The sequence below is a fragment of the Tyto alba genome, unplaced genomic scaffold (genome assembly GCF_018691265.1).
Source record: "Tyto alba isolate M040663 unplaced genomic scaffold, T.alba_DEE_v4.0 Super-Scaffold_45, whole genome shotgun sequence".
Classification (NCBI taxonomy): domain Eukaryota; kingdom Metazoa; phylum Chordata; class Aves; order Strigiformes; family Tytonidae; genus Tyto; species Tyto alba.
Genome location: NW_024881321.1, coordinates 37,300,393 through 37,320,181, shown reverse-complemented (window position 1 = coordinate 37,320,181; position 19,789 = coordinate 37,300,393). Strand labels below are relative to the sequence as shown.

General features: G+C 38.1%; 1 protein-coding gene across 5 annotated transcripts in view; it reads left to right on the top strand.

Moving 5' to 3' along the window:
* DCUN1D2 (defective in cullin neddylation 1 domain containing 2) overlaps positions 1 to 19,396 on the top strand; it is a 30,487-nt gene extending 11,091 nt beyond the window's left edge. For 4 of the 5 annotated variants that reach the window (XM_032996984.2, XM_032996985.2, XM_042806138.1 and 1 more), the window contains exons 5-7: positions 10,754 to 10,836; positions 15,309 to 15,405; positions 16,150 to 19,396. In XM_032996984.2, coding sequence (XP_032852875.1) covers positions 10,754 to 10,836; positions 15,309 to 15,405; positions 16,150 to 16,229 — 260 coding nt within the window. In that variant the 3' untranslated portion in view covers positions 16,230 to 19,396. Of the gene's footprint in view, positions 1 to 10,753; positions 10,837 to 11,565; positions 11,997 to 15,308; positions 15,406 to 16,149 lie in introns of those variants that run through there. The other variant, XM_042806137.1, reaches the window with a different exon arrangement.
* The last annotated feature ends 393 nt before the right edge of the window (positions 19,397 to 19,789 follow it).

Below are 19,789 nucleotides of genomic sequence, written 5' to 3'. Positions count from 1 at the left end.
TGAAGTCAGTGATAGCTTATCCAAATAAAAATTAGCACTGTATAGGTTTGGGGTTGGAATCTTTTCAGTGGATGCTGTTACATTCAGTGAAGCAGAGAGATGAAGGGGAAAAAAAAAAGTTTACAGTTTGGTGTTTAGAACGTGTTGCTTCCTGCTGTGATTATTCTAAGAGCTGTGTTTGTTCTCTTTCAGCAGAAAGGTGCTCAGTGAGGAAAAAAATTCAGTTGGTTTTCTTACAAGAGTGTCTGTATGAGCTGAGAATTCTAATTGCTTCGACTACATTTAATATAGGCTTAAGTGCTTTTTTAATTTCACGTCCTCCTCTGCATACACTCTGTTTTCTCCTAGAATGAGACACTGTCCATCTTTCCTCCTTCTCCCCACAACTAATGTAGGAGTGTTTGGTATTTGTGTCCCAGTGACTGTGCGCCCTATTGTCAAGGAGATGGGGGGACCTGTCTCATCTGTGCACAAACTCTGTTTCTCTCTTAGTAAGTTTGGAGCCTTGGCTCCGAATGCTTTTATGAATTCGGGCCAGATAGTTAAACAGAACGTATAATTAGATTTGCTACCAAATGAGCTGGTATAAAGCTCTGTCTAGGTCATTTTAAGGTGTTGACCTCCCCTCCTTCCCTCCACGCACCTTAGATGACGTGCAGTGCTACCTGAGTATAGGATGCTGCTAAGCTACTGCCCTAGCTGCTTGCCTTAAAATGTTTCTGGTGACAGGCTCCCACAATAGTGCTTGCCTACTAATTCCCATTCTTCCACATTTGAGTTATGACTTGGAAGACTAAGAGGTCGGTAAGTTTATGTCAAGTAGGGATAAAATGGAATGGGTTTAATTAATGAAGTGGAAATAATCAAAGGAATTATTTCCTAACTTTCAATTACAAAATATTTTAATGTGATTTTTCTGGGGTGTGAAGTATCCAGTGCTGCTTCTTACTATTCTCAGAGCTTAAATCACCAAGCCTAATAGTTGTTGCACTCATTGTTCAGGGGAATGATCTGTAGGCTAAAAGAATATCGCTTGATTTGCCTATTTGAAAACTAAGCAAATTTGACATAGTGCCAGTGACAAATGGGAAATTCTTATTCTTAGCAGATTGTTAATAAAAACTTTTATAAAAAGACATAATTAAAATGGTCCTTCTGTTGGATCCTTCAGGCTAAGTGCTAATGTATTTTTTTAACAGAAATAACTATTGAGAAAAGAGCTTACTAGAAAAATGTCAGTGATAGGCAAAGATGAGTAATTTATGCGATTGTTTTTCATATTTCTTATCTTAACATATTGAAACTATAAGAAATTCCTGAAATAACTCTAAAATATCCAAACAGCAATACTTCGGTTATGAGTCATATTCATTAATCTTACCAATATTTTAATGTTTGAGATTAGGTTTTTTTAAAATCTATTTCTGCTGTTTTAAGAAATGATGAGCAGCAGCTACTACTTTATATTTTTTCCATCTCCCCTGGAGAACATCAGGAAATAGTGATTCATGGGTTCATTTTTAATATGCCAGGTGGTCTTTAAATTTAAAAGAGAAATACTTACCTAGTGTATCCCCTTGTGCCAGACAGGATCCATGTCTAACAAAACCATTCCTTGCAGATGTTTTTCTAACCAAATGTGCAGTGGTGTGCTAGCAATATATACTAACTTGCCTTTTCAGTTTCAGTAGTTATCAGCAAGATTTGAGATGTGATTGCAGTGGTCCTCTGGCTAAAAAAGTTTGGGATTCACTGCCTTCATATAACATAATCTTAAATTTCTGATGGCAGGTCTCATATATCTATGTTCGTGCTTGCTCAAACCTATTGTTAGATTTATTTTTTTTTTCTTTTACTAATATCTAACTTAAATCTCTGTTCCTGAATTCTTCAGTTCAATACTTACCTATCCAGAGGTAATACACAGAATGCATGTTTCCTTAGAGTTAGTAACAACTTTTTACATATTTAGCAACTATGTATGCATCTTCCTTTAGTCTCTTGACTGAGTAAACCCAACTACCCTGATAAATTTAATCTTCCAACTTTCTGATATTGGAATTGTATCTTCCAACTCTCTTTTCCTTTGCAATCCAATTGATCTAACTTTCTGTTGTTTTACACCCAAACAAACTAGATATCTTTCATGCACCTTAGATATTTTGCTCCTTGTTTTACATCCCATTATTAAGTTTGCTTATGTTTGTAACACTGATACTGTCTACAGTTTGTGATGTATTATCTTATTGGTTTTCTGCAGAACTGCAATACACACAGTTAATTCTAATCTTGTATTTCTGCAGTCAATTATTCCCACTGGCTATATGACTTTCCACTTGTCTTTAGTGAAATATTTCTTACTTACTTCCAAGCGGTTTTCCAATTTGTCCAGATAATTTTGTATTCTAATCCTGTCCTCTACCATGCTACGCTTTTTTCAGGCTTTGTATAAGTTGCAAATTTAATAGAAGTTTTCTTTGTATCATCTGAACTACTTAAGTACTGGACAGTGTTAGATACAGGATTGGCCCCAGTTATGTTCTCTGGGTTTGGCAGAGAAACCCTGAGGTTCTTCTAGACCCTCCTTTGACGACTGTGAAATCTCAAAGATGGTAGGCAGCAGTCTGAGGTTGCTTCAGCACACTGAGGTAGATTTTGCCATATCTACTTTCACTTTGGGCACTGGTGCTTTCAGACTGAATTTCTAAAAGGTGTTTCTGAGATTACTGTCAGTTTTCATTGAGCCTTTTTGCCAGGAGCATATCTTGAAAAAAATTTCTGTGTATCCCAAACACTTCTCTTTCAGGAGAGATCAACAGGATGCATAGTATCTTTTGTTACACCAGCTGCCATTTGTAAGGGAGAGAGTGGTAAGGCACAGAAGCCCTTCTTAGAAGTTTTTTTCAGTGATAGAAGAATTTTGGTGATACCTGACACAGTTGTCTTTATGATGCAGTGGATTTTGCTCCAGGAAAGCAGTCTGGGGGGAGATGTGTGTGTGTGTACAGTTCTGAGTTTTATTTATTTTTAGAACAGCCTGTCTTCCATTGCTTTTTAATTTCTTCTTATTCTACAGTTCCCTTCAAAACCAATGCAAGAAATTCTGCCTTTATGTTATTAGATGGGAAGAATCCTCTCCAATAAATTAAGTTACATCTATTCTGTCATTCCCCAAAATAGACACAGAGTTCAGTACACTGTTCATTCCTAGAAACAGGACTGCCTTTTATAGGAGTCTCTTTTCCACAGTTCATGTGGTGATACTGGGGAATTTTTATTTCCCTATATATCTGCAGGACTTCTGTCTCTACAGTTCCATCCAACTTGAATGTTTCCATTTATTTTTATTAGGTTAATATTGTCAAGTAGTATAGGCTTCAGACTGTACACATGTTGTTTAAAGAAGCAAAAGTAGTACCAGTCTCCCTAGGTGATACCTTGTGTAAGTAGTGAAATGCAGGAGGCAAAAGCATATTGCATAAGATCTACCATAATTTTCTTTAAGCAGAGAATTGTGTTCTGAATAATGTCACTCAGGGTCCAGATGTCAAGTGTCTTTCAAATACATCTGAATAGCTTTTATTATTACCTAAGAGAAAGGTGGATGCTTATAACTGTTCAGACTATTGTTCTCTAAGTGATGGACAGAATTCAGGAAAAAAAAAGATAGCAAGGTTTCAACACAGGATTGCCATTGAGATGGCTCCATAGTGGACCTGGCAGGCATAATATTTAGATGCATTAAACTTCATCTGAGTGTTTTATATCTATTCTGAGATAATGTAAAAGGTGCAGTTTATTAAGGTCTGGTTTGTCAGGAGACTTTTAAAAAGAATTATTATGGATAACTCTGATTCTGTCTGTTTAATCTGCTCTCTCATGTTCTGACTACTATATTTAGCACAGTAAGTCTTTTAAGTTTTTCATAGTGCAGATTTGAGAGGTTTATCTCACCTTCTACTTCCAAGTGTTATTTTTTTCTTCTGCAGATTGAGCAAAATTTTGCATCCTAGCTCTTGGTTGATGTGTATGAAAGAATAGGATTATAGATCTTTTGTCATGGTGTATACAGAGCAGTTCAGATTTCTGAGGACACTGTTCAAGCACAAAACAAAGGCCTTAGCTCCATCTTTCTTTTTTTCTTTTTTTTTTTTTCTTTTTTTTTTTTTTTGAACCTGATACTTACTGTGAGTCTTGTAATGGGTCTCACCTTGAGCCTCAGCAAGACATGTTCAGGAGATTCCTCGTGCTCAGGAGTTTATTACAGTTTGTCTCAGCACTGTGGAGGAACTTAATGCATTCTTTCATGGTCTTCAACTTTCAACATGGAAACAAAAAGCAGATTTGGTCCTTCATCGTTCCTTTGTGGTCCCTTCGCCTGCTTGCTGGCTCAAAAGGTTGTGCTTCCTTCTCTCTGCCAGTTTCCTGGGATCAAGCGAGAGATGATACATGAGGAGGGCATTCAGACTTGAATCAAATATTACCTCAAGACCAGAAGAATGGCTCTCTTTCCATCCGGTATGTGGACTTCAAGGAGGTTGCATCTTCTATGAGCAGATGAGTATAATGTGCTCTTTTTAATTGAAGCAACATCAACTTTGGCTTTCATCATAGCAGTATCTCAAGATTCTTTGAAGCAACACTTAAACATTAGGGAAGGCTATCTCTTTTTTTTTTTTTTTTTTCCCCTTATTTTTTTTCCCTAACTACTTATCAAGATTTCCTCCATTTCAGTGGAAAATTAGATTGATCCATTTGTAGGGTGTTTGTAGGAGCGAGTGGATGGAAGAAGTTGAGGGAGTTCAATAAATGAATTTCACGTTTACTTTGGAAAAGATCTGTGAATGCTGTATTTTAGGTGTTTCAGTGGCCTTTGTGTATATGGTCCTTGCTTTATTTTTGTTCCCATTTTTCTTTCTGAAAATGCCAGCAATTTATGAGAAGCTTAGTATAGAATGAGGTGCTCTGATCAAAAAAGGCCAATAGTAGCAGCAAAAGTGTGTCATAACTGTCAGTTCTAGTAATGCCTCATTGATTCTTTTACTCATGTTTGGCTCTTATTTTGGAAATGTATCTCCAGTTAACTTTAAGTCATCTGTTGTAGTTTATCTGCATTGTATGTGGGGAGATTTGCAGAGATGGAAGGATTTTGAAACTAGCTACAATCAGGTTCATTGGGCTGCATTCAAAGTGATGTTTAGAAAGCTGGCTTCTAAACCTAGCTTAACATTCAGAAGCAGTGTATCTGCTTTTGTGCAGTTGGTGCTCAAGATACTAAGCATGAAAGGTTCTGCATGGAATCAGCCCTCTTCAGCATGGCAGATGCTGAGCTAGAGTAAATGCAGTCAGACCTGCCTGGTTCCTGCAGAGCTCCTCACCGGTCTGCCTTGTCCACCACAGGGACTTAACTCTGACACTGTGCATTATATGTCCCTTAACGTAGAGCAGTGGGAAGCTCTTTCCTTACACCTTTGCAGGGATGAATGGATCCAACTCAGCTGGATCCTGAGTTTAGCTGCTTCCAGTACTTGTATCCTATCCCTTATTTGGTTTTCCCTTCTCTCTTCCTTCTGTGGGGAGCACCTAATTGCAGATAAGGGCTATTTTTCTCTAAGCTTTTGGCAATTTGGTGAAGGATTTTTTAGGTTGAATCCCAATGGTATTTTCTTGTTATTTTGCTATGTGGATTTTATTTGTTTGTAGAAGAAGAAAACATTCTGATAGGAAGGAAACTAATTCTTATGTCCATGTTCTTAGTAATTTGGAGGCCAAAGAAGACTCTTAAAATCATTCAGAGATGAGGAAACAAGGAATCAAGTAACTCACTGAATCTTGCAAGTATTCATTTGGTGTTTGTTGGTCAGGTAGTGTGATAGTCCAATTGTTGAGACAGATTGACAGCAGTTTCCACTGTTCCTACATCTGCACCAGTTTCATCATGGTGTCCAGGAATTTTACTGAAACAAAATATTTCTGTGCAATGTAGCTTTTGTTTTAGCTTTACAATGGTATACTTGCCTGTGATCACAGGGAGAAAACAAGAGGGAAGAGATCAAAGACTATTGATCAAATGGTACTTTAGGGCAAATTATATGACTATAGAGGAACCATCTGAAGTTCAGTCTCTTACAGAGGCTACATATATTTTTACAAGGTGATTGAATGATAGATGTGTCTTGCACCAGTCCAAATTAATTTTTTTTTATGCAGTGTGAGGAACTGGAGAGTTTGTTGACTACTCTTCTGTTTTCAAAGCTATAGGGTAAGTTTTGGTTAAAGCACTGGGGAGAGAAAGCCTCAAACAAAGAGGGCTCTTGACTCTGACAATTTCATTTCCAAAGCTTTTTTTTTTTTTCTTTTTTTCATCCTTATTAACTGGTCTAATAAAAGGAACTTTTTCCTCCTACAAGCTTTGTTACATTCTTTACTAATTTGTTGGTTTCTGTCTGTAGATGGACTGGGTAAGGCTGACGCATCCTGTAATTTTGAAAAAAATAAAAATGCTGCCCATGTAGTTTGAGAGTACTCTTTGAGTAAAACACATCGGTGAGCACTGACACTTAAAACAAACTGGCCAAAGTCTCTCATAGAGGTGACATATGAAGTAGCAAAGCTTTACGATATTGATAAGAAGATTAAACATCAATAAAGGAAGAAAAAGGCAATATTGGGATAATAGGTTAATCTCAAAAGATGAAATTAAAATAAATTATTTGTTAAGAAGCTCTAAAACATGATAGCCTCTAACATCATAATGTACAGAACGTAGTTAATATGCTAAGTAGGGGTTATGAGGACAACAGTGGCTAATATTAAAATATTCTTATAAATAACTTGAACGTTTTCAAATGTCATTAAGTTCTATCAGTAATTCAGGTGAATTAGTTTTAATATTCTGACAGCTTCAGACATGACTGCGTGAGCAGTTCTGTTGGTAGGGCAGTCTGAGAGCTGGAAAGCTCTCTTTGGCAGAGGATGATGAGTGCTGCAGTCTGAGTGTTGTTTTGGCACAGCAGGTCTAAATTAACTTCATTTCATGTTCCTCATAAATCCTACTCTCCAGCCTATTCCTTGCTGTCTGTTGATTTATCTTTCTGTGTTCTTACTTCCTTGATTACTTCTGTATAATGACTTCATTGCCCTTGTCCAAAATCATAGCAAATGGATGAGAAACTTAATTTGACTTTTTTTTTATTCATGCAATAGTCTAAGAATGATTTTTTTTTTTTTTTTTTTTTTTTGTTGCTGTTGTTAACAAGATAAACATTTGCTCAAATCTTGAAAGTAGACACAGGTTGTCTAACTGATAATGTATTTCTCCTTCTGCATTAATTGTGCTAATTTGTTATCACTTCAAGCTTTCTGTTCAATCAGGATAGAAGAATCTGAGCGTTTTTTAAAAACAATTTTAGAATGAGGCTTTAATGTTTCAAAATAGATCATACTGCATACAAAATGCTTTACTTCTGAATGTGAAAAGCTGATTGTTTAATTCAAAAGTACAAAGCGCTCCTTTTTAGAACATACTAAAGCATGTTTACTATACTAAACGTTATTTAGCAAAAAAAAAGTTTAAAATTAATTAAAACATTTTACTAACCTTTTCCTCCTTGAACTTTTAAAATTAGATATTGTGAATATTTTTAAAATTTTTACAGTAATTTTAGTTTTAATAATTTTGTCAGCATGATTGGTATCACTTTTAGATGTCTTACAGTTTTACTACAGAAAGCTTCATAGATGCTGTATGTAGCTATGACTAGACTAGATATCCACAAAGCTGAATATCTAGATATTGAAGCTTTGTTTCAGTGTGTGCAAAAACTTTGGGCTATAAAGCCAATATACTGACGGGGCTGCGTGACATACAATACTTGCTACATATTGAGACTGAAAATATTTTGAGGTGAAGGGAAACCTCAAACTGTTGTATAATGTACAGTATATGATGTTCTTTAAACATTAACTGTTAAGCAATTTTATGTTTTGGATATGAAAGTGGATGTTTGCAGTGAAGTCTCTTCTAAACTGGTCTTTGCTTAGGCGTTAGCTTCCAGAGATCCATGCATCTGTCTTTTCCTTTCTGTTTATAAAACTTGCCTTATTAGTCTATAATGTGGGAAGCATAATTTTTGGTACAAAACCACCATGTTTTTATAGTTGTAATGAAGCCTTCATATAGATGCAGCGTTAAAATAGGTATTCCTAAGGCTGCCTAAGAAATCCGTGCCTTGCACAAGCATCTTCCTGTGGGGCCGCAGAACTCCCATGGCATAAGGGGTTTTTTTATATATATACCTATATTTTGTATATATAGTGCTTTTAGTGCTGCACTAATTGTAGCAGATACATAAACTTCACAGTATTACTGTTTGTTTGATACTACTATCGGCATCCTAATGTAGAACTGGAACTCTGTTTAAGTAGATCTTCCCTTTAAAGCAGAAAAATTTTCTGTCTTCCAGTGCTCAGTTTTTCAGTCTAGGTAGGGAATTGTCTTAAAACAAAAGTATAGCCCTATCCTCTGAGCATCTACCTTATCTAAAGGCCTAGTTTTCTCAAGTACTTTAAGATTGCACAGACTGGCACTGCTACCAAAAGTGATAGTCCCATCTAGTCCTTTTGTTCAAGTATCTCATGTTAGTTCATGAGTTTGTGTGATTGCAGTGAATAGGATGAGGAAGATTTACTTTTTTTTTTATTATTTTATTGTTACTTGAGCTAATTTTAACCAAGATCAGGACTTCCCTTCGTGAGCTAAATGAGGAGAGTAGCTCCAGCATGGACTGGTTTCAGCCACTAGAGCAGCATCCTCATTAGGACGTGCTTTAGTGGTACATTATAGCAAATAATTCCTGTATCTTTGCGCAGGACAATTGACTTGCACACACATGTAATGTATCCCTCAAGTATCAACTTAATTAAGATAGTATTTCATATGTATTGTTTAAATACAATTTTGCAATAATAGAGTTCACCTTAATATAACACTGAATTTGACACATACCCAAATGAACCAAGGAAGTGTGGCCTCTTCCTTCCCTTTTAACTCGTTTGTGACACTTTTAACCATCTTTGTTTCCTTGCCTGTGTCTTCCTTTTTTCAAGGAATATTTCCATCAGAAATATAAAAATTCTTCTGCTAATAAAGTGTTTTTTCTTCAAAGTGGATTTTGCTTAAAGTTGTCACGTGATAGATTTGCAAGATTGGCCTGGAAAGGTTGAGTCTTCATAAAGAAGCCTGAGTGAATGAGATCAAAGCCAGTCACTTCACAGGGTAGTTTTAGAAACCCTTAAGATTATTCAAGTTTCTCCCTTCCCATTTCTTTTGCTTTTTATTTGGGATAACAGATACTGTTTTCCACAATATGAATAATTAACCTGCATACCTAAACAACAAGTAAACGCTATTAACTATTATCTTCTACTTATTTTCTATGGAAAGTGAGCATGGTAGCAAAAACGGGAAGGACTGAAAGAAACTCATTAAGGCATAAAGCAAGTTCTGTACTGACAAGCACTTTGATCATAGTAGAACAAACCCTGACAGCACTGTCTCTCTGTTGTTAGGTGTAGACATACTGTATTTCTCTACATCTTAACTATTGCACTTTGTCTGGGCCCCAGCCCTCTACGATAGAGACTCTAGGGAAGAGGCTATGTTAAAATCTGGAACATCTCTTTCAGACTTGAAACTTGATGTCAGGTGACAATGTGCCCTTTGGTTTGTAATGGGGTATGTACAATTTCAGATACCATGCTCCTTTCTTGTAGGTGGAGGTCAAGCTTCCATCTTCTCTGCTATGACAATACTTTCTATCAGGTTTCATATTTTGTTTATACTTACTTTACACTGAAAGCACAAACTGGCACCTTTTTGTGGTTTAAGAAAGGCCATCCTTTATTTTGTGGTCGCACAGCAGTATATGTGCTTTTAGTGCTGCTACCTGTGGGACCAAGCACAGAAGCCATTAAGTATCGCGAGTTGCTGAGAATGAAGACAGGCCTTCAAGAAAACATCGTTTCTACCCTTATGCTGCATCTAATACTGCTCCTACTTTTCCACTCAAATGTCTGGCAGTGCTGCATCTTCCTGTTGGCATGCGTGAGCTGAACTCTGCTCTCAGATCACTGGTCGTGGTGCAGAATAAGGACGGCTTTCCTGGACTTATATTTTCAGTATCGGGTGTAGGTGTTTGTCTGTTGAATGATTCCAGAAGAAGAGAATTATTGCCGTAAGCGGTGCTGTAGAATTATCATGCCCCAGAAGAATCTTTTTTTATCCTATTTTGTCCTTAAATTCCCTTTAAAGTCAAGTGTGTCTAAAATGTGATAAATTAACAGGAATTGGCACCTTCAGACTTACATGTTTGTGTTTCTATCAATTTTTCCTGTGTTTGTCTATGTATCTTTTCTTAATTTATTTATTTGTAGACAGAGTTATTGATAATTATTTTGTTCTGTTTCTGCAAATTGAAAGTAGCTTTAATCCAGCACTGCTGGATGGTGACAAAAATATCCTAGTCTTTGACTGTGATGTTCAGTGTGCAATTTATACCATTACTGCTTGTCTTCTGCCTTTCGGATCAGAGAGAGAACACAGTTCCTTATAATTTTTGTAGAGATTTTAAAAGAATGTTGTTCGTCATCATAATTATCATAATATACTGGATATAGCATTAATTGTTTAACCATAAGAGTTTTATTGCATATAATGTGCTGTAATATTTATGTGTTGCTTTGTCTCTTGCAGATCTAGAAATGGCAATTGCATATTGGAATTTAGTCTTGTCAGGAAGGTTTAAATTTCTAGATCTGTGGAATAAATTTTTGTTGGTAAGTATGTACTGTATTCCTTCCTGTGTTAGTCCACAGTAGTCTGGCTTGTAGGCTGTGTGCTTAACAGTAAAGAAAAAGGCAGGATGTCTAAGTGCTTCCATTGAACTTTTCCTTTTTGAAAACTGATATAAAGTAGTCTTACATCAAGAAGAATTAAATCTTCCCAGTGTAATTTTCTAATTGAGAATAATGCAAAAAGATGTAACAAAGCAATGGAGCATTCTGCTTGCTTGATCCTGTATCCTACTTATGAAAGCTTCTGCATGAAAGGAAGCCATGATTGTAGATTGAAACTATGTTGACTTTATTCTTCAGACAGCTGTGATTATTGTCAACCATGTACTTTACCATGCTCTGCCTTTTGTGCTATTAATGCATAAACTCAGTCTCTTTTAAGTGTCAATTCTGCTATGACTGACTTTACCTGAGAGACTTTTCTTTTCAAGAAAAAGTTCTTGTCTGAGTAATTATTTTGACTTCTTTTTTTTAGATAATAGTAGTGAACTGGTCTTGACAGTTTCCTATTACCAGTGCAATTCTGTGGACAGTGGAGTAGAGGCACAAATTAAACTTTAGAAACTGCAAAATATTCTTATTAAAGACCCGATTCATTCATCCGTGTTTCTACATTTGTATTTCTATGTACTTTTAAAAAAATAACATTATCTAATGTTGCATAATGTATAATATATGTTGATTTTTTTTTTCTCATATTTATCTTTTTAGCTGTTGTTTAGGAGAATTAAGCCTTTCTGCATTTTGTCTCCTAATCACCAGTTCTTAATAGGGGAAGTGTATACTTTTTGCAGTATTTTCTGAAATTTTTTTCTGAATTTTTAGACAGTATATTTATTTTATTCACTGAATAATGTACCAGTTTCATGAAGAGAAGTTGTGAAAACATTTCACGTTTTAATTGCCTTAATACACTTAACACATCCAAATTCAGATCTATAAACGTAACGGAAGAAAAGTCCTAACTTTTTTTCCCACTTGGCTATGTGACCAAGTTTGTAACAACGGACAGTTCTGGAGATCTCTACTTCAAGCAGTGATCTAGATGATCCTGTATACAGTGTCTCAAATACTACAAATTGCTACAAATACTTAACCTGAACACTTCCTTTGGAAGAAATGTTTAAGTTAAAAAAATTCAACCTAAGAAGCAACCAAGTTTAGGATGGTTTTTTGGTTTTGTTTGTTTTAAGGAACCTTTTCCAGAAGGTGTGTTTGCTTGTCATATTTTTTGCAGTCAAGATACAGTCTTTGGCTTGAGTAAGAGGAGATGTTTGCTGTTGTGTTAGACAGCAACCTCATTTTGATCAAGTTCCAGATTTTTGAAATGCAGTTTGTTCTTCTTAATACTTTTAACATATTACTGTTAAAAAAAAAAAAAAAAAAATAACCAAGCAAACAAACAAAAAAAAAACCACAGAATACTCCACAATACAAAACCAAAACCACACACAATCCCAACCCTTCACCGAGCCAGTCTTTTCATGCAGTTACAACTTTTTCACTGCAAACCAGAAGTAGGTGTTGAAATTTAATTCCCTATTAATCACCTGCTATCCTCTGGTAATAAAGCAGTATCAACAGATGAAGGGAGGTGTGAATGGTCTGACTTGATCCTACAGCTCACAACTGTTTGTAGTTGCGTTTCTTCACACACACTCTTCTTGGGAGTGCCAACTTTAAAAGCTGAGAGAACACTGACTAGGACTGAAATTTTTTTGGAGTCCTGCTCAATCTGGCTTGTCATGGTTTAAATGTGGTTGGCAGCCTAACACCACACAGTCACTCTCTCCCCCTTCTCTTCTGGCAATAAGAAGGGACAGAGAGCCAGGCTTGGGGTTTGAGATAGAACTGGGATGGGGAAAAATCACCCTTTATGGTCACGAGCAAAAGGCAGACTTACTAGAGGAAGAAAAAAAGAACATACATTTATTACAGACACTAACAACAGCACTTAACAGAGTAGGTCAGTGAGAAGCATTGCCATATCTTGAGAACACCTTCCCCCCACCCCTCCCCTCTTCCCGAGCTCGGCTCTGCTCCCGATATCTCTACCTCCTCCCCCGGTGGCGCAGGGGCAGGGAATGGGGGGTGCAGTCAGTGCTGTCGCTTCTTCCATCTTTGGTGGGGGGAGCTTCTGGAACTTATTCCCCCTGGTCCAGCTTGGTCCCCCTCTCACAGGAGACAGTCCTCCACAAACTTTCTCCGAGGTGAGTCCCTCCCACGGGCTGCAGTGTTCCCCACACTGCTCCGTCATGGGTCACCAACTTTTTCCAACTGGATTCCCTCCCACGGCTGCAGCCCTTCCCGAGCTGCTCCGGCGTGGGACTCCCCCGCATGCTGCAATCCTTCCAGCACTGAATTACAGCAGCGGGGCTGCCTTTTCCCATGAGACCCCGGCCTTCTTCGGGCACAGCACCTTGATCAGCTAGGCGAAAAACACAGGCAATAAATCAGTGTCTGCTCCACCGTAGCTCTCCATGGGTGGCAGGGGGGGCCGCCCTGCTGTCTCCCCACAGGATACAGGGGGGTCTCTGCTCCGGCACACCTCCCCCCTCCTTTCTTCCTCCGTTCCTCCACTGACCTTGGTGTTCACGCAGCTGCAGCAATTCCTCCTCACAAGTCCCACTGCTCCTCACCACGTCCCTTCTTAAATACGTTATCGCAGAGGCACAGCTGATGGACTCAGTTTTGGTGCAGAGGTGGAGCTGACTTGGACCTGGGGGAGCTTCGAGAAGCTTCTCACAGGGGGCCACCCCTATAGCCCCCTCCCCTGCCACCAAAAAACCCCCCCACTCACTCAAATCCAGGACACTGGCCAGGGTGGCAACTACTACTTGTGAACAGGGGGTAATCTAGAAAGAGCATATTTGAAATCAGGCAAGGAGGTGGTAGTGGAGAACAGGACAGACTGGGAATAAGGAGACTGAGCAGAAGTGGAGCAGATGTAGGTAGTGTGTTATGGTGAAGGAGAGAATAACTGAAGAGAGGCAGAGATGATTGATCCAGAAGGCAGTCTGGGAGTGAGAAAGAGCGTAGGTGCAACTCTCAACAAGCTGAAAGAGAGACTGGGTAAGCATAAGGAAAAAGGGGCTCAAGTTGAAACGACAGAATGCCAATCCATGGCTACACAGTTTCAGAACCTGGAATTAAGTAGAAGTATAAAGTACATTTGGTTTATTCTTTTCCATAACAAGTTAGGAATGCTGTCGTGGTTTGAACCCAGAGCACAACTGAGCACCACGCAGCTGTTCACTCACCCCCTCCCCCTGTCAGGAATGGGAAGGAGGAAACAAAGCAGAAATGGATTAGGAATCCAGTTATGGACAGGGAGGGGTGCTCACCCATTATGGTCATGGACAAAAGCCAGACTTGTTAAGGGAAGAAAAGAAAACATCACTTTAATTCAAGCGCTGAGAAAACCAACATTTAACAGACAAAGTGGGACAGTGAAAAGTTCCACATCTAAAACCAGCTCCCTCACCTCTCCCTTCTTCCCCGGGCTCAGCTCTGCTCCCTTCTCTGTACCTCCTCCCCCAGGGGGGCAGGGGGTGGGGGTCACAGTCAGCCCAATGCTCATTCCTTCTCGGGAGGTGGGGGAACGCCGCACATCCCTCCCCTGCTCCACGGGGCTCCCCTCTCACTGCAGACAGTCCTTCATGAACCTTCTCTAGTGTGAGTCCTCCCCACGGGGCGCAGCCGTTCCCGAGCTGCTCCGGCGTGGGTCACCCCCACATGCTGCCATCCTCCCAGAGCCGAACCACAACAGTGGGGGCTGCTTCTCCCCTCAGAGTCCCAGCCTACTTTAAGTGCAGACACCTGTCCTGGAGCAGGCTGCTCCACCAGTGACCCCCATGGGTGGGGGGGGCAGCCCTGCCTTCTCACCACAGGATAAAGGGGTTCTCTCCGCTCTGGCACACCTCCTCCACTTCCCTCTCCTTCCTTCCACTGACCTCAGTGTTCATCCTTCTCATAACTCTTCCTCACAAGCCCCAACCTCCTCCCAGGTTCCCCTTCTTAAATACCTTCCCACACCAACCATCACTAACTGGCTCAGCCCTGGCCAGAGCTGGGTCTGACTCGGAGCCAGGGGAGCTCTGAGAAGCTTCTCACAGGGCCACTGCTGTAGCCCCTTCCCCAGCTACCAAAAACCCCACCACAAAAACTCAGCACAAACGCATACCCTAAAAGCCGAACAGAAGAAATAAACCAAGTATCAAAGACTTCTTACACTTTTTTTGCCTTCTTTCATTGCAATTTGTTCTGTAGCTTTCTTCGGAAGCTCTGAACCTTACTCAAAAAAAAAAAAAAAAAAAAAAAAAGGAAAAAAGATAATAAGAAGAGACACTTGTAAAACATGTAAAACATGTATTTCTGTATATGTCAATATCAAATGCTACTGTGGAATTTGAAAATAGATGGGATTGAATGGTAACATTTTTTCTTCTTTATAGGAACATCATAAAAGATCAATTCCAAAAGATACTTGGAATCTTCTGTTAGACTTTGGAAATATGATTGCAGATGATATGTCCAACTATGATGAAGAAGGTAAGCAGTACTTGAATATCTTCAAAAATTGCTACAGCAGAATTAAAATATTGCTATAAACAAACAAGAGGACATGCTGCTACCTTCTGTCTTAATTTGTTTACTCTGAGAGGTCTAGCTGCAAATATAGTGTCATACTTGTTGCCAAAACAGTAATGATAAGAAGGTTAACTAGTTTGCTGTAATATGTAAATAGAAGTAAAGATAGTCACATCATGATATATAGCACATGCTATTTGAACCTGTTAATGCTACGAGAGTCCCAGTGAAACTGGGGGGTTTTTGTACAACACTGCTGCTAACTGCAAGGAAATACATAATTTTTCTACTTACAAGGTTGTCTTACGTGAGCATTTTTTTTTTCACTGACCTAAATGCAATTTACACTCTGTTAACCCTGCAAATCGTATTTTGGAATGACAGTGTACAGAAATGTTTCCTAAGTTATGAATAGCTCTAATATGAATGCCATGATTTTGCTCTCAACTAATGTTTATAAACTTTGAAGTGTGGATTATGCTTTAAATAAATTTTGTTTGTACTAAGAACTATTGCTGCAAGAAGAGATTGAAATGTTTAATGTATTAGGTGCTTTTTTCAAGTGTTTATCATATCATGCATGTTAAAGCTAAACTAGGCCAGAAATGTCAAAATGAACTTCTGATCCTTTGTATTTAGAGACTACACCAATTTACTGCTGATAATGATACATTAATTTCTGAATTGCTTGACTTTTCTCTTTAGGAGCGTGGCCTGTTCTTATAGATGATTTTGTGGAATATGCACGACCGGTAGTCACAGGAGGGAAACGTAAAACTTCCTAACCTCAGACTTGCCAATATGGACTAAACGTGTGCTCTGAACTGCATTAGGTAATGAGGATTTGTTGACTGATAACTGTGCACATCGTTGCTGGTTTCAGTGGTCATGATGAGATTCTGCAGACAAAACTGAAATTCTTCCCTTCCGCCTAAAGAAAATGATGGCTGACTTGTGGACGCTCCAAGAACAAACTCAGAAGATAGTCCAGGCTGTTTGTAGGCTATTGGCTTCAATTATTGTACTGGTTGTATCATATAGGATGTAGATTTTGCATGATTTTATACTTTGGAGAAGTTTAACTAGAGGCCATTTTATTAAAGTTTTGACAGCACAGCATGCCATTCAGTTCATGATCCAAAGTGAACACCAGCAGTTACATGAATAAAACTGTATTATATTGTACTTATATTAAAAGCAGTATTTGTGGTATATAAATTAAATCCCTAAATAAAACTTATGCAGTATGTTGTATTTTTATAAAAGTTAGTTCAGTGGATCTGTCTTAATATAGAATTGTAACAAAACACAAAAACACTTATGCTTTTTTTACTTGCTGCCAAAATTTTAAATTTGTATTTTTAAGTCTTAGATGTATAGATTGATTACATTCAGCCTTTGGTTTTCTTCCAGTGAGACTAACTTCCTCATTGTTCTTGAAGTGCTTGGACATTTAACAGTAGCATTGCTGAGGAAAGGCTGCTGCTCTATGTTATGTTGCAACTCCAGCTTTTTTAATTAACCATTTTAAAGTAGACATTAAACAACCAAAGATGCTATTATAATTCATGTTTGATTATCATAATTCAGGTAGTTGTCAATTATGTGTTTTATTTATTTTAAATAATGAACTGGTGGAACATAACTTTTAGTTTTATTTGTAGCCTGAAACATATCATAAATTCTAGGTAAATGCAACATAGTTATAAATGCAAATCCTGGCACTTCTCACAGAAAATAAATGTGAATAAGCCCAGAGACCTAACTAGTCGGCTTCCACTTTGGAGAAATAGTTAGGGGTAAGGAGACTTTATAGTAATGCTGATAAGCACTCATGCCTCTGGATGTGTTATGCATTCAATTTCATTTATTTAAGGGAAAAAAAGAGTAAATTAATGCAGTATCATTGATCTCAAGGCTAGTGGAATTGGACCAGTTTTCACCAAATCTGAATTTGGTCAGTCATTTGTTTCTCCCCTTTCCCCAGCCACTGATTATAAAGTGGACAGAGGTCAGTCTCCTCTTTCTCAACAGTGTCTTCCAATGCCTAAGCACAAAAAACTTTTACCAGAAACTATTCAACACGTCTTCACACAGGGCTCTTTTAAATGCTACCTCATCAAAATGAGTTTGTCATAGCCACTGTAAAAGTTTGTTAAAATAAAGTGTTGCTGAAGAGTATGTACAGCTATGTTCAATATATTTTCTGTAACCAGAGCTGAAATAGATGCAAGAATTTTGAAGAAAATAGTGTATTAAGTTATATAATTTATATCTGTTTGGATCACATCAGATCATTTAAGTATTGCATGACAGCATACTATTTTATTTTGTAGCTGTGAGGGTATAAAAGAGTACAATGTTCTCTTAAACTCTAATATTTAGAGTTTCATATAAGCAGTCAGCTTTCATTTATGTCAATGCAGCCTACAAGAGCAAATGTACATGCTGCATACAGAAAGATTACCTTCATTCTTCCACTTGAGAGAATTTCAGTTGTGCATGATGCTTAAAAAGCAGAATTAGGACAAATTTGAACAAATTAGCACCTTTTCTGTTGATAGGGATATAGCAGGCAAGTTCCAAATGCCCCATGAATGATGTATTATTAGTAGTCTTTTTACCCTAAGCAGTATTTGTAAATGTTAGATCTTGCATGGCAGCCACTGGATGTCAGTGTCTCAGTCTTCAGATGCCTCCCTCTTCTGTGTAGAGTTAAGGAGTAATATTAAGCCAAATTATTACTTTCTCACTATGTCTTTTTAGAAGGGCATTTGTGTACGTAAGTCCAGGTATTCTACAGAAGTCAACGATGATTTTAAACTGGTATTATGCTCTTTTTAATATATTTGATTTGCCTGCTCATCCTTCCTGAAACAAGCCATTTCTGTATCTGTCCTGTAGACTTTGGAGAAGGTGTAATATAACATCAAGTGCATTTATCCAGCCAAAAGCAGTGGAATGCTTGTTATTCACGCAATTGCCCCTCAAGATATATAGCTATAATATAACTGACCAGAAGTAGTTTATTCTATTAGTATGTGATGCAACCGAATAGTTTCATAGCACTAGAGCTTGTGAAACATTTGTTCATGCTGAAGAGTCTTTAAAATCAACCTGATGGACCTTTTGAAATAAATAGAGCATAACAAATGCAAGTGGGCTGAGGGTTTTTTGCCTTGTTAGTCTGAGGAAGAAGGAAGGTGTTTAGAACAGTATTGTGTTTCTATTTATACACACTTACTTACTCTTAAGCCTCATTCCTGTGAGGTTCCTTCATGGAAGACACCTTCCAACAGAGGAACACTGGGAAAAATCCTCTCAAGATAGGAGTTACTCCATATCAGCCAGCTTCCTAGGCATAGTACACTTTTTCTGTTGTTATTTATAGTCTTCTACCCATTTGAAACCATGTATGCATTTTCCATTCCTGTAAATAATAGCATGGAGTAACTAACACCTTCACACATGAACAATCATCAAAATAAATGCAAACAGGCTGCTTTCAAATTATCAGTTCCTTACGTATTTTAACAATGTGCTGCTGTCCGCAGTTCCACTTTACAGGGCACTCTGACTCGCTTTTTGGGTAAGCTGGTACAGTGGTAACACCTAGGCTGATCAATTTATAAATGGTACAGATGTCTTCAAGTTGTTCAGTGCATACAGTATTAGTTCCTAGATATGCTGTATGTATTTTTAAACTCGGTGCCAAGTTGTTTGATTTTACATCCTAGAGTGTTTGAAACTGAGCCATAGGATTTGTACTTGCCAATTCTAAATTTAAATGTAATTTATCACATATGTCATGCCAAGGAGAGCAAACCTGCAGGCATCTGCTCATTCAATGCACCTGAGAGATTTGCTGCTGAGTAAGCTGTATGTGTGTAAATTTTGTGGCAATGGAAAAAGGAATAAATGGACTGTCAACATAAAGGATTGAAGTCAGTCATGTGAGATGTCTGTATGGTTTTTGTCAGCTTTCTGCTTTGGAAGCCTTGCAAAGGCTGCTGGGTTTTTTTTTGGTTTTCTGGTTAATTTATTCGATTCTTACATTATTATTCCATCAGTCAGAAGAGGGTAAGGATATAACTCATTAATTCTTGAACAGTTATAATAAATGTTGGGTTTGCTCATCTGTGCCATCTTTAAGCTTTTAAGCAGCTCTCTGTGTTTAGCTGCAGGGCTGCACCCACGACGTGCACCTGCTAGTGACCAAACTCTGCAATTCATGTCATTAATTTGTACTGGTAATGAGAGGTGTGATTGCAGGGAAGGTCGTGCTCAGTCCTACGCTCTGAGCTCTGTAGGAGAAGCAGCACGCTCAGAAGTCTGTGCAAAGACC